Source organism: Haliotis rubra, unplaced genomic scaffold (assembly GCF_003918875.1).
Source record: "Haliotis rubra isolate DU_JTF1 unplaced genomic scaffold, ASM391887v1 Scf1820, whole genome shotgun sequence".
Taxonomy (NCBI): domain Eukaryota; kingdom Metazoa; phylum Mollusca; class Gastropoda; order Lepetellida; family Haliotidae; genus Haliotis; species Haliotis rubra.
In genome coordinates this window covers 42,362-57,901 of record NW_025765804.1, presented here as the reverse complement: position 1 = coordinate 57,901, position 15,540 = coordinate 42,362, and the positions used below count along the sequence as shown (strand labels likewise).

At 46.5% G+C, this 15,540-nt stretch overlaps 1 protein-coding gene across 1 annotated transcript in view; it reads left to right on the top strand.

Annotated features, from left to right (window-relative positions):
- Positions 1 to 1,386: 1,386 nt before the first annotated feature.
- Positions 1,387 to 15,540, top strand: part of LOC124273631 — a gene marked incomplete at its 3' end in the record, with an annotated part of 52,975 nt that continues 38,821 nt past the window's right edge. Inside the window, exons 1-4 of the mRNA XM_046708905.1 lie at positions 1,387 to 1,407; positions 2,643 to 2,929; positions 3,833 to 4,002; positions 6,647 to 6,719. Coding sequence (XP_046564861.1) covers positions 2,785 to 2,929; positions 3,833 to 4,002; positions 6,647 to 6,719 — 388 coding nt within the window. The remainder of the gene's footprint in view (positions 1,408 to 2,642; positions 2,930 to 3,832; positions 4,003 to 6,646; positions 6,720 to 15,540) is intronic.

Sequence of the window (15,540 nt, the reverse complement as noted above, 5' to 3'; positions counted from 1 at the left end):
ATGGACATTTACTAAAATATTTTGATATGTACTTATTTCTGATATGAGAATATGCATCACAGATATAAAACACATGCCATTCATCTTCAACAACAAAGATACCACTTAATTTACAAAACAGGCAATGCCTTTCATTATATGCAACATCAGTGTATCTGCCCGTTTCAACTGCTAGTTTAAAATTACAGCACCGAAATCGGGCATATATAGTTTTTTAAATATTGAGGGATATCATTATTTATCAAGTAGCTCTCAACATTTAACAAAGATTTGAATTGCTTATAGTAAAGACATTTACGGTTACTGTGCAAAGATGAATGCCAAGATTGAAATAAATTATCACGTAGTCTCTGTTTAAATGATTCCATAAATATTTTGTGATCACCAATTTCTTGACTTATCCAAACAAATCCAAAGCCAAATTGAAAAAGAATATTTTTAATTCTAGTTGTCCATGAGTTTCGTCCTACCCTGTCTAAAGATAATAGCATAAAATAACATTGTTTTGGTAATCTATAGTCAGGCATGTTTAGAAGTCTGCACCAGTATTTCACTGCATTGGTTGTGTAAGTAAACTGTAAAGGCACTCTTCCACATTCACCCAAGACCATATTATTGTTACAGGTGGATTTCCCAAGTTTCAAGACATATTTACAGAATTTAATATGGACAGATTCAATGGTATTACAGTAGGATGTGCCCCAGATTTCAGACCCATAACAGAGAATGGGTGATATCATACAATCAAAGATTTTAAATAAATCTGTACAATTAATGCTGCCAAGTTTCCTTTGGAAATTTTTAACAGAGAATATTGCCTTACTAGCTTGTGATGCAAGGCAAGATGTAGCTCTACTCCAGGATAATTTAGGAGTGAACATAATTCCAAGGTACTTGTAAAAGGATACAGTGTCAATAACATTGCCATTATAAAACCAATTTTCATATGAGCGCAAGGGACCACCATTTCTAAAAACAATAATCTTAGTTTTCTTTAGATTCACATTTAGATTTATGTTGTAAATCCGCCACTATGAAAGCCTGAAAAAGCTAGTGTGCTCATTTACTGTGAAGATGCCGTGTTTATCAACTTTAGTATGTAAAGGGTGGATTCAAAGTGTGGGTGTAAAACTGGTTTTAATGTTATTTATTATATATATATATATGCATGTGTCGATAAAACATAATGGGAAAATTGCATTAGTGCACATTTATTTTGTTTGCCATTTTAATGACGACATGATATTATGGTGTCGCTTTTCTGATGTTTCGCATCAAAGTTTTCTTGACTACATTTTCAATGTTTAAATTTATTGGCTCTCAGTGAACACACAATCAGGGGACATCACTCTAAAATCTTTGCTTACTGTTATACTACTTCCGGTACATGTGACATGTAAACAAGAGGTGGGTTGGGTTTGGCATGTACATTTTTCATTTGTCAGTCTTCACTTGTGATGAGATAAGTTGGTTGGATATGGCGGAAAGCTGGTTGACCATATCCACGGTGAAACGATTTGGACGACATCCATAAACGCAGCTGTGTATTTTCAGTGTAATGCATCGTAAAACAGATGTTGTATCACCATATCATTATCAGCTTGGCTGCTAGAGGGCTGCTGATTAAGAAATGATGATCAAATTCTGATTTATGTACTGTGTATGCAGACATAGAGGTTTTTCAGCAGAACACCCATTTGTTAATTCACGTTATCATGAATTCTGTCAAAAATTTTGAAAAATTCTAAAAATATCAACTCTCTTATTTCTTGTTAATAGTCTATTGCTGGCATACTATTAGCAAAGCAATACAACGAGTGCCAGCCTATCATCAATGAAAGGTTTTGCTAAACAGTGTTGCAAAGCCAATGGCACTGTTAAAATTATGTTTAGTCCTGCTATCATTGAAAATCATGATGAGTCACATCTACCTGGTGCCAGCCTTCTCCCTCATGCTGAGCCTTCTCCCTCATGCTGAGCCTATACTATAGTTCATATAAATAAAGTTGTATTCCAGCCAAAGCCAACATCGGCAGACCTTGGTATAGTGCTAAGTTGTCTCGTTATATGCTGAACTAACTAAGCCTAATACACTTATACGATCCATTTCTGTTGTTGTTGTTTTCTTCCTGGACAAAATAGGATGTACCGGTAAACGTTTTTAAATGATTCAAAACATGATGAAAGGGTGAATGAAGTATCCACAACGATATAGTGGTGCGGCTTTATGTTTCTACTTTTGGAATTCCTTGAATATACTTGTTATTAAGAGAAATAGGTAAGCTAGCTTCATGCTTTACCGGTACTTTCTGTCATCCCTGCTTGCCAGGCTAGCTATTCTCGAAACCTTCGTAGCCCTACAAACTTCTTAAGCCCATTCTAAACATATTGGCTACGATCAAAGTTAAGACTTCTTAGGACTATGAACGTTTCAAGAGTACGGGCCCAGGACCTCCAATAGAAATATCCTCAATTCTTTATACAGAAAGATATCATATCAGAAGAAAAGATATGATTTTATAGAGGTTGCTTTGGACACAGAAATGTTTATTTAGTATCATTATCTTAAAGAATACTTTTATTTCATCATGCAAGATCTCCACCATCCCTTGTCAAGTTAAGTTGTATCACATTTATTTCAGGTTAGATTTACTGGTGAACCTGTACAGACCTATGATGGGATAGAATCAAAGATGAATACATAAGAAAAGAGTTCCTGATGAGCCATGTAGTTGAAGAGAAGGAGTCATAGCCGCACCACTGGTAGAAGTTGTATCCCGCAACATGCAGCACTCGTTGTTTGAAATGACGCGGCTGTTGTCGCTGAGTCAGGAGACACGTGGCAGTGTCAAGCCAAAGAGTTCCATCACGCAGTACGCGTGGAAGGAAGAAGGAGAGGTCAACATGCTGGCGTTGGCTTGTTCAAATGGTACATAAATCTTGACCAGAATCCGTTCACCAAAGTGAACACATGCAAATCTTGTGCTCAGGCAATTGTAAATTCAGTACTTTAACATAGGTTTACATCTGCGACCAATTCCTATGTCATCGTATCACAATTACGTAGATCAATGCTCATGCTGGATTGCTGCCATATAACTGGAATATTGCTGAGTGCGGCATAAAACTAAACTCACTCACTGATCTTATAGTTACGATTGTCTTTGGCTTAGGTAAAGTATTGGAGTTACGATTGCTTTGTTGAATGGGCCCAGATTACAGTCAAATCCGACTGCTGCATTTTGTTTTCTCACCAAGATCTCTTCAAGCAAATTACAAGTAAAACAACAAGAAATCACAGTCTGTTTTGCAAATACTTAGTATTCTATTTGTTGTTGGCACACTTGTTATCCCATGGAACCGTTTCCATAGCAACATCCTACAAATGTATTTCCAACTGTAATCACAAATAGATAGGAAAGATTAATTCCTGATGCAGATGTGTGTATTAGAATATTTGGTGTTGTATTTTTGTACTTTTTAATTATAAATGGTTTACTGTTATTTCATTTACTAAGGCCATTTCTTACACTTTTCAAGGGGCAATGGGGTAGCCTAGTGGTTAAAGTGTTTTCTCGTCACGCCGAAGACCCGCATTCGAATCCCCACATGGGTACAATGTATGAAGCCCATTTCTGGTGTCCCCCGCCGTGATGTTGCTGGAATATTGCTAAAAGCGGTGTAAAACCAAACTCAGTCAGTCAGTCTTACACTTTTCAACACTCACTCACCCACTGTTACTGTTATCTGCTCCATGTCACATGTTGTATTAAGTTTTTAATCTATTTTTCATTTATCTATTTATATTTCAAGTACTTATTGATGATTTCAGATCAGATTGTGTTGCGGTATTGCATTGCTGGAAAACCTCCACTTATTAAACAGTTGTCATGGATACCGAGTACCACAATTGTGGCAATGTGTTTTGACCCAACAGTGACCTGGCTCCTCATCTTGACCCATAACCCAGATATCTACCTGGTGCCAGCCTTCTCCCTCATGGTGAGTCTTACCTACCTGGTGCCAGCCTTCTCCCTCATGGTGAGTCACATTTACCTGGTGCCAGCCTTCTCCCTCATGGTGAGTCACATCTACCTGCTGCAAGCCTTCTCCCTCATGTTGAGTCACATCTACCTGGTGCAAGCCTTCCCCCTCATGGTGAGTCACATCTACCTGGTGCTAGTCATGGTGAGTCACATCTACCTGGTGCCAGCCTTCTCCCTCATGTTGAGTCACATCTACCTGGTGCAAGCCTTCCCCCTCATGGTGAGTCACATTTACCTGGTGCCAGCCTTTTTCCTCATGGTGAGTCACATCTTCCTGGCTCTATCCTTCTCCCTCATGTTGAGTCACATCTACCTGGTGCCAGCCTTCCCCCTCATGGTGAGTCACATTTACCAGGTGCCAGCCTTCTCCCTCATGGTGAGTCTCATCTACCTGGTGCCAGCCTTCTCCGTCATGGTGAGTCACATCTACCTGGTGCCAGCCTATTTCCTCATGGTGAGTCACATCTATCTGGTGCCAGCCTTCTCCCACATGGTGAGTCACATCTACCTGGTGCCAGCCTTCTCCCTCCTGGTGAGTCACATCTATCTGGTGCCAGCCATCTCCCTCATGGTGAGTCATATCTACCTGGTGCCAGCCTTTCCCTCATGGTGAGTCACATCTATCTGGTGCCAGCCTTCTCCCTCATGGTGAGTCACATCTACCTGGTGCCAGCCATCTCCCTCATGGTGAGTCACATCTACCGGGTGCCAGCCTTCTCCCTCATGGTGAGTCACATCTACCTGGTGCCAGCCTTCTCCCACATGGTGAGTCACATCTACCTAGTGCCAGCCTTCTCCCTCATGGTGAGTCACATCTATCTGGTGCAAGCCTTCTCCCACATGGTGAGTCACATCTACCTGGTGCCAGCCTTTTTTCTCATGGTGAGTCACACCTCTCCCACATGGTGAGTCACGTCTATCTGGTGCCAGCCTTCTCCCTCATGGTGAGTCACATCTACCTGGTGCCAGCCTTCTCCCCCATGACTGCCTCCATGGTGTAGTGGTTAGAGCGTCCGTCCGCCCGGAGAGCGGAAGGTCGCGGGTTCGATCCCCGGCCGCATCATTCCAAAAGACGTTAAAATATGGTACTTGTTGGTCCCTGCCTGGCGCTCGGTATTAATGGGTACAACAAGGACTGGTCGGCTCGGAGTCAGTATAATGTGTCTGAGTGGGGTATTCATGCTTCACTGCGGCATGGTATCTCAGTGGGCTAGCACTATAAAACCAGCTTAAGTCTGGGCTAGTACAAGCAGCCGCACTTACACATACACACGCATGCCCGTCGTCATATGAGCGAAATATTCTCAAGCCCGACGTTAAACCCAATTTCACCTCACCTCACCTTCTCCCCCATGGTGAGTCACATCTATCTGGTGCCAGCCTTCTCCCTCATGGTGAGTCATATCTATCTGGTGCCAGCCTTCTCCCACATGGTGAGTCATATCTACCTGGTGCCAGCCTTCTCCCTGATGGTGAGTCAGTCACATCTATCTGGTGCCAGCCATCTCCCTCATGGTGAGTCACATCTACCTGGTGCCAGCCTTCTCCCACATGGTGAGTCATATCTACCTGGTGCCAGCCTTCTCCCACATGGTGAGTCATATCTACCTGGTGCCAGCCTTCTCCCTCATGGTGAGTCACATCTACCTGGTGCCAGCCTTCTCCCTCATGGTGAGTCATATCTACCTGGTGCCAGCCTTCTCCCACATTGTGAGTCATATCTATCTGGTGCTAGCCATCTCCCTCATGGTGAGTCACATCTACCTGGTGCCAGCCTTCCCCTCATGGTGAGTCATATCTACCTGGTGCCAGCCATCTCCCTCATGGTGAGTCTCATTTACCTGGTGCCAGCCTTCTCCGTCATGGTGAGTCACATCTACCTGGTGCCAGCCTTTTTCCTCATGGTGAGTCACATCTATCTGGTGCCAGCCTTCTCCCACATGGTGAGTCACATCTACCTGGTGCCAGCCTTCTCCCTCATGGTGAGTCACATCTATCTGGTGCCAGCCATCTCCCTCATGGTGAGTCATATCTACCTGGTGCCAGCCTTCTCCCTCATGGTGAGTCACATCTACCTGGTGCCTGCCTTCTCCCTCATGGTGAGTCACATCTACCTGGTGCCAGCCTTTTTCCTCATGGTGAGTCACATCTATCTGGTGCCAGCCTTCTCCCTCATGGTAAGTCACATCTATCTGGTGCCCGCCTTCTCCCTCCTGGTGAGTCACATCTACCTGGTGCCTGCCTTCTCCCTCATGGTGAGTCACATCTATCTGGTGCCAGCCTTCTCACTCATGGCCAGACTATATAATATATATGTTGAGGCAGTATCACATAAAGTATGTGGTATAATGCACCCCCTTCCATCTCATAGTGAAGATCCGGGTTAAAACTGATCTTCAGTAACCCATGCTTGTCGTAAGAGGCGACTAACGGGATCGGGTGGTCAGGCTCACTGGCTTGGTTGACACGTCATCGTATCCCAATTGATCAATGCTCATGCTGTTGATCACTGGATTGTCTGGTTCTGATTCAATTATTTACAGACCACAGCCATGTAGCAGGAATATTGCTGGTGTTTATGATTATTATTATATTTTCAGGAGCCCAAGGCACGTGTGAACCAACTTTGGAACACAGACGATGTCACACACATCAAACTCCAACAGCCAAAGGGTAATCAAAGCATTCAGTTTTGTCTAAGATCATATTCATGAACACAAAGCAGTAAACCTCATACTCATAGGGTTCTTTTTCATTTAGACTGACTGACTGAGTTTGGTTTTACGCCGCTTTTAGCAATATTCCAGCAACATCACGGCGGGGAACACCAGAAATGAGCTTCACACATTGTACCCATGTGGGGATTCGAACCCGGGTCTTCGGCGTGACGAGCGAACGCTTTAACCACTAGGCTACCCCACCGCCCCTTTTCATTTAGAAGGTCGATTTCTGCAAGACCCGTGCGGATCCGGGTTAGAATTGGTCTTTAGCAACCCATGCTTGTCCTAAAAGGCGACTAACGGGATCGGGTGGTCAGGGTTGCTGACTTGGTTGACACACGTTATCGTATCCAATTGAGTATATCGATGCTCATGCTGTTTACCACTGGATCATCTGGTCCAGACTTGATTGTTTACAGACTGCCCCCATATAGTTGGAATACTGCTGAGTGTGGCGTTAAACAACAAACTAAGACCAGCAGCCAATCTGTCAGCATTTGTATTCTGTAAAGAGATTGAGGTGCCGGGATCGAGCCCACCTGTGACCAGGTGTAAAAACCTTGGAGTCAACTTTGTGTGCAGACTCTTTCAGTGTTGTCACAACCCCTAGTGTACAGTACACAACCCTGTGCACTTAATTGAACCCGAAAATCCGATGGTAATTGACCAGATGATAGCCACAGGAATATGTGCAAACACCTAGTTGCGGGTACAACAATGTGCAGTTAATGTGGACAACGTACTGTCACTATGTGTCTCAGTCCACCCAGCTGTGAATGGGTACCTCGTAAGGATGGGAAAGCCACATAAACCTTGTGCGCCTAGTGGCTGCAAGAATTGTATGATCCCCAGGGAGTTGAGATAAATAATACGAAGTGCTGGTGATATTGACATCATATGATCGAGGGGTAAACAGGGATTTACCTTGAGTCCTGTATTTGAGGGTCCCTGGGACTCATGCTTATAATTTTCAGGGGTCCTGGACAACAAAATGGGGGTCCCAGACACTTAAATATTATTACTAATACTGTTATTGTATTGTTTATCATGATCATCACATTGTTACAGTGATTAAAATGCAAATGATACCATAACCCAGCTAGTAGCAAACTCAGTGATAACTTATTGTTACTTGATTGGAATTTTTACAAAAGTATTTGACTTTTTTCCCTGTGGATGCCCTGTGGATGCATATAGGGCCTTAGGAATTCGGCGATCCTGTAAATCCTGGGTAAGCACAAAGCATATGTGAGCAGCCATTGTATATAATAGTATAGAGGATGCCATGTTCATATGGATCTGTGTCTTTTATTTGGGACTGTACAGGATGCTTGCTTGACAAACGACATTAGAATCTATGTCAAAATGTCAGCCCACAGAATAAAGAATTTGTATATCCACAAAAATCATCATTCTCCGCACAGAATAGGTTTGTAGCTTGTTCCACCACCCGCCATGTTACTATTACAATCAGGGTAATTTGATTGGACATCTAGTTTTGAATCTGTTTAAAAACGACGCTAACAAATTTACAGGGATGAGAATTTTCTGCGGATCTGCGGAATTCCAGGAATTTCATAGGGCCAAGGGTGATTTTTGTGAATCATCTAAATCCGATAGATGCTAACCCCCTGGCTAGGTTTCAGAGTTTTTCTCAAAACTTTATTCTCATCCCTGACTTTATCCAGGGTTTTTATCAGAATAGAAATCAGATATATTACACTGTATAATCAAGTTGTATGGGGTTTTGTTTAATGCTGCATACAGAGACTTATGTGACAAACAATCTATGATTCTTTTTTATATATTCCTCCTTGGGGTACTTATAAGCATTTAAATGTCCATTTAAAATCCCTACGACAGTTGTAACAATATTTGAATAAAAATATTTACAAAACAAAAACTACGTTTTGTCTTGTGAGACCACCCTTACAGGGCCCTCCGGCCCCCTACAGCCAAGAGCAGGTAACTCTAGACCGTAACCTCGTACCTCACTTTCCATGCTGTCGTTTCCCGACAAGACGTGGGTCCATTACAAGAAAGTTTTTCCGCCAGAATTATGAGTGGGTCAGAAACAGCAACTGTATGTATGGTTCTCTTTTTACCTGCATGGGCGATTTGAAGGCTTGTTCTGAACTTTTTCATTCATAAGTTTTAGTTGTAACTTGGTACCTGTCGCTGTCGGGAAGTCACCGGTGCATGCCAAGATGGCGCCAGGTCCCTTCGCTATCATCACTGTTCATCGGTTTCCCGTGTGGTTTTCAATGTTACAGGTGGTTTTAGTCATTTTTACTTATATGTGGTTACATGTAGGGCGCTTCCACTGCTTGCATTTTCTATCTTCACGATAATAAGTAAGAAGTTATGTCAGTGCGTATTATGGTTATTGTCAACTGTATGCCACGCTGTCGCATTAGTTGTGTCGCCCATCGTGTTTTTTCATATATGTATGTGTGTATGGGGTTGATTGCTGCACAGGTTGTTTACTTGTTGCAGTTTAAATCCTGTACTTCTGCGTGCGCCTCGCTGCCATTCCCGCCAGGGACACACACGAGGTGTGCTTTACGCTGCCCTCACCCAAACTGAGCATGAGGAAGAGGGGTGTGTGGCATGTGCCACTTTCACGCCCAAACTATTAGAGCACGACGAGTGGATCAGCTGTTCTACAGCAACCTGATTCGGCGGGGTGATATCTGGGCACAGGATCCCCTGTCCAAGCCGCTTCACAAAAAGGGGGTCTACGGGAGCCGCTTCCATAACGGAGCCAGCTCCCCAAAAGAGCTAAAAGGTTCCAAGGAGGCATCTAATCCCAAACCTCAACCTGCTCCTGTCTCTACCACCACCCCCCATGTTGTGGCGTCGGCACCAGTTGTGCCTGTTGAATCACTAGCCACTTTATTCCAGGAACAGATGGCGCCAGTGAAATCTCTCATCGATACGGCGTTGGATGGGTTCCGTAAGGAGCTCAGCGCGCCGGTCGTAGGGGGTGGATCTGACACATCTGGGGGGGTTGGCTGCGGGGAACGCGCCTCCCCCAGGGCAGCTTGATCCCGGAGGAATCGGAGGCGGGAGTGCCGTACTCCTTTGGCTCATCTCTGAGGCAGGTGCGGGAAAAAATTACCGAAGCCCTGCCCCAGGTGGCCGTTCCCACACAGGCGCCCGACCCCGCGGAGTTTCGGCTCCCGGGGGAGGCTTTCGGGCCTGCCAAGGTCGCCGAGGCGTGCCTCCGCATTCGACCATCACTGGTAGGTGAGGTGGTAAATCCTCTCTTGACTGGTTCTCGCTCGAGATTTGATCTGCCCGACGTTGGCACGAGGTACCAGTTGGGAGAGGAGGCGCTATTCGAGCCGCCAGTGGTGGACGAGTGTGTCTTTGCGTCCGTTACTTTGGGGGGATCGTCCTCGTCTTCCCTGGCCTCGGTCAGGCAGGGCAGGCTCCTCCCCCCTTTTCCTACTAATTCCCTTACGCTGAAGTCTGCGTACCGGTCCTTCGAGGAGTGCTACCGGTGCGCAGCCCAGCAATTAAAGGTGGCGGTCCACTCAGCCTACCTGTCTGCTCTGCAGGGGCAGCTGGTGGACCAGAGCGCTTGTGACGCCGACTCACATCTGGCTCGGGATAGCATTCGGTGCTGTGCCAGTCAAATGATGGGTGCCCTGATGGGCCTGCACCGCCTGTGGTTGTCTGTGGCGCGGTATTCACCGGCCACGCAACAGGCGCTCCTGTCATTGCCCAATACCATGGGATCTTCCCTGTTCCCTGGGGCATTGCAGGTTGTACCAGAGGCCGCGGAGGCTGTTTCTACCTTCAAAGACTCTAAGCCTTTGTTGGAGCAACCCTCCGCTCCTCGCCACCGGCCTTCCCGCCGCTCGCTTTATCCTTCTGCCCCGGCGGAAGGACACTGCAAAGTGGACTGCCCCTTGCAGTCCAAGCGAGCAGGCGCAAGAAGAGGCAAGGGCAGGCCTGCCCAAGCTCAGCAGCCTTTTCGGGGCAGGGGGAAGCCAGCCCCGGCTTCCCACTGATCACTTCCCCAGAGCCCTTATTGCCCCCCACTCACGCAAGCGGAGACTTGCCGACTGTGGGGTGCACTGCCTCATGCCACACGCCCCTGTCGGGCGTCGGTTGTCCCTATTCCTTCCGGGAGTGGGAGGCAGCCACCTCAAATCCCTGGGTCCTGTCCACGTTCAGGGATGGCCATTTGCCACAGTGGAGGCGTAGATCCTCCGTCCTTCTCCGGGTTCGGCTACGCCTGTGCCGACCTCCCCGCCGATGGGCAAAGGCGGACACGCCCGATGCCGAAAGTTCATTCCTTACTGAACAAGGCAGCCATCGAGGTGGTTCCTGTGGGTCAGCAAGGAGAGGGGTTTTACTTCCACCTACTTCCTAGTGACAAAAAGGACGGAGGGTTCAGACCCATTCTGAATCTCAGAGGGTTGAACCAGTTACTGGAGGTGCCGTCTTTCAGGATGGAGACACTCAGGTCAGTGATCTCCTCCGCCGAGACAGGGATTGGCTTACGCCAATCGATCTCAAAGACGATACCTCCATGTTCCAATGCACCCCGAAGTTCAAGAAGTACCTCCGGTTCTCCTTCGACGGGCGCACTACCAGTTTCAAGGCGGCTCCCTTCGGCATCTCCACGGGGCCAAGGGTGTTCACCAAACTTATGCTAATCCCAGCTCAGTTAGCCAGGTCTCAGGGCAGGTGTTGTCACCCGTATCTAGACGCATTGGCTTCTCAGGGCCTTAGGTCCTCAGTTAAGCAGAGCCTCCACACTGTGCGTGATGGATACTCTGGTGTCACTGGGCTGGATTATCAACCTCAAGAAATCAGACCTCGCTCCGACGCAGGATCTGATATTCTTGGGGCCAGATTCAACATGGAGCTAGGGATTGTTTCTTTGTTCGACCGCATCGCCAAAGTCCAGAGGACTGTTACACAGTTTCTCCAGTCGCCTAAATGCGCCAGCCCTAACATGGCTTCGGGTTGCTAGGGCAACATGGCTGGCGACAGTGGACGTGGTTTGGCGCGGCGCTGCCTGAGGATGCGACCAGTTCAGCAAGCGCTAGCTCAGCTGTGGTCCCACTCGCAGAGCTATAAGATTATTCTCACAACGCCAGAGTGGTTAATTCTCACTTTGCGATGGTGGACGGACGCCGGAATTTGTCCAGGGGGATCCCCCTCGACACCCCGACACCTTCCCTCTCAGTTCAGACGGACGCCTCCCTCACAGGTTGGGGGGGGGTCCTGGGCGAGCACTCAGCATCCGGCCTCTGGTCGGAGCGGGAAGTCAGCCTACACATCAATGTGTTAGAACTGAGAGCAGTCCGCAGGGTGTTCGAGTGCTTCCGGGTGTTGGTGCAGGGCCGTGTGGTTCGCCTAGAAATGGACAATCAAACGCCATGTCTTACATCTCAAGCAAGGCGGCACAGTGTTCCGCCGCCCTTCAGGAGGCGTGGCAGTTTCTACTGTGGTGCGATCAGTTGCATTCGGTTTTGCCTGTTTATCTCCCCGGGTAGACAACGCCAGGCAGATGCACTCTCACAGCGTATACTAGCCCCACACGCGGTGGATGCTCGACCGAAATATTCGGATTATCTCCCAGTTGTTCGGTCGTTTCCAGGTGGATCTGTTTGGCGCCTGGGGTGACGAACCAGATTCCTGTGTTTTGCTCCCGGATTCCTCGATCCGGGAGCTTAGCCAACGACGCCTTTCAGCTCGATTGGACGGACAGGGTACTGTGGGCCTCCGCATACCACTGATTTCCAGGGTCCTGTCACAGCTGACCGCACAACCAGCTCGGCTACTTGTGCTTCTGGCACCCCTTTGGTCGGCACAACGCTGGTTTCCGTAATTTCAGGTTTCTGACTCAGCCTCCTGTTCTATTACCTTTTCGACCGACCTCCTATCCCAGAACGAGTGCTCCCACCAATCCCAGGATTCAGTGGGTGGCTTCGGGCTGCTGTCAGGGATCGCCTCCGCGAAGCGAATTCCTGAACCAGTTGCAGACACAATTCTGGCTTCATGTGGAGGGATTCGACAAACGCTCAATATGAGGATAGATGGGCCTGTTATTCAAGGCTGGTGTGTCAACAGGGGATTCTTGATCCCTTTCTACAGATTTAGTCTGTGTTTTAGAATTCCTCTAGTCTCGCTTGACGCCGGTCTAGCGGCTTCAACTGTTCGAGGATATTCTACAGCTATTTCTGGCGCTTCATATTCCTGTTGACGGTGCTCTCTTTGGGGCAGCACCTCTTGTACACAGCTTTTAGCAGGCGTGGACAGAATCCGTCCGGGTTATCCGGGCGGATTAGTCCCCGTGGGACTTGTCAATCGCTCTTGATTGGCTGTCCGGTCCACTGTTTTCACAATCTGTCGGCTCTTTCACTCCAGCTGTTGACGTGGAAGACGGCGCTTGTGGCGTGTGACTTCAGGCAGGCGGGTTGGCGATATTCACGCAATGTCGGGCCGATCCTCCCGCTTTAATGTTTTTCACAAAGACAGAGTTAGCATACGGCTGCCTGATACTCTACCGCCCTAAGAAGGATAGTCCCTTCCATGTGACTGCGCCTATTGAGCTCCCAGCTTTCACTCAGCCTTCCTGTCCGGGTACCTCTCTACGACGTGTTTCACATCTTAGATGTCCGTAAGACACTTAAGGCTTATATCAAATCGAACAAGGGTACCCGTAAGGGTAACCAATTGTTTTGTTGTTATGGCGGGTTCAGGTTGGTCTTCCGCCACCAAGCTTAAACCATTTCTCGGTGGCTTGTCTCTGCCATACATATGAGCTATACTCAAACAGGGCGTATCCCGCCTGTAGGGTTGAAAGCTCATTCGGTTAGGGCAGTTGCTACATCGAAAAGCTTACGCTGCAGCCCTGCCCATTGAGGAGATCTCGTTCGCTGCTATTTGGAGCCGTCCGAAAGCACGCTCATCCGGCTATTACCAACTTGGCAGACTCTCCAGTGAGCGCAAGGCTCGGTTCGGTCAGTCAGTTCTCTCCAGTGGGCATGGTTCCACCTCTCTAGCCGATTGAGCTTTCGAGGAATTATGTGAACCATTCTATGCCAAATTTTTTAACACTGGTGTTGGGTTTTAAAAATCTTGTTTACATATTCCCTTGGTGACGGGTTTTATGTGGTGATGGTTTTTATTCCCATGTCTTTTGCATTCTGCTCTAGACTTTACTGGCCTTGGAAACTTTGCTAAATATATACATATTAAGGCATTTCGTTTCTGGCGGCTTATTAGCGGGACCCTTATCTTCGCTCCGAGTGCAGATTACGGGAAGGAGGGAGGGTGTGTCTCGTTAGTTTGCTTTAGCGAGGTTTCGCTGGGCAATTTACATATGTTCGACCCTGACCCTGGCTCATGCCCCCGCCTGATTGGCTATGGTGGACACGTGACCGGGTAAGTGTGCTTTTTCTGCTATAATTAGCTTGGGAAATTCCACTTTGTCGGGGTGTTTTCTGCAGACAGAATGCCGCCCTTAGTCTCGGGCTCTTTAGGAGTCTGTCTTATGCTTATAAGTACCCCCAAGGAGGAATATATAAAAGAATCGAACTAACCTGTAGAGGTTTCAGATTCTTTGAATATATTCCTCCTTGGGGTACTACCACCTCCCACATTCTGTCTGATGTCGCTCAGCATGGAAAGTGAGGTACGAGGTTACGGTCTAGAGTTACCTGCTCTTGGCTGTAGGGGGCCGGAGGGCCCTGTAAGGGTGGTCTCACAAGACAAAACGTAGTTTTTGTTTTGTAAATATTTTTATTCAAATATTGTTACAACTGTCGTAGGGATTTTAAATGGACATTTAAATGCTTTTAAGTACCCCAAGGAGGAATATATTCAAAGAATCTGAAACCTCTACAGGTTAGTTCGAGTTATACTCAGTGATAAGTATTGTTGATTTCTTGTGTTTCCCCACTAATAGTGCTGTAATGATGCATCGAACTATCGATGGATTGCAATTGTTACGTCTCTCATTGCAATTAATCGATGGTGGAAACGAAAACCTGTCGATGCATCGATAGTATGTGTGACTATCGATAGTTTAGTAATTGAATTCCGTTCATAAATGCGCAGTGCAAAATACTATAAGTACCAGATTCATTCACTTTGATTTAGAGTTATCTGCCCCTGTTACCTCTTAAACAAACATGCCATGCGAAATTGTGAATATCAATAAGTTTATGTTTTAACTGTTAACTTGATCTGGGTTTCAAGTTTCTTGTCAGTTATTAAAAGAGACTGAAACTACTTCAACTTGTTTTTATTTCATATAAACTATACCCTCATTGGGAAAACAACTTCAAATGAGACAATTCAAGGAGAAAAAACTGTTCCCCCTCAATAGTCACCCCTTTCCACCATCGTAGCTAAGGAATATTGCTTAAAGTCATTTTGCTAGTCTTCAAATAGCTGAAAAATTACTGAGTCATCTCATCAGGTCTGGCTGTGACAAACAAACCATTGGAATGTTAAAACTGTGAAATTTCTTTAACACCGTGAATGTATTAATTACATTAAGGTCATCAGTTTATTAAGTTGCTGCTAGATAATGTATGTATGTGATATGTGTCATAGAAAATGTTAGTTTGTACATGAATTTCATTGGAATTGCTAAAATGAAGTCATTCAGAATATGCTCTCATTACTCCTGTTGTTTTGATAAATGCAGACACTATTTCCCCATCTGCAGACCGCCTCTGTTGTGTGGTGGTTAGAGCGGCCGCCCGGAGACCGGAAGGTCGCGGGTTCAATATCCAACCGCG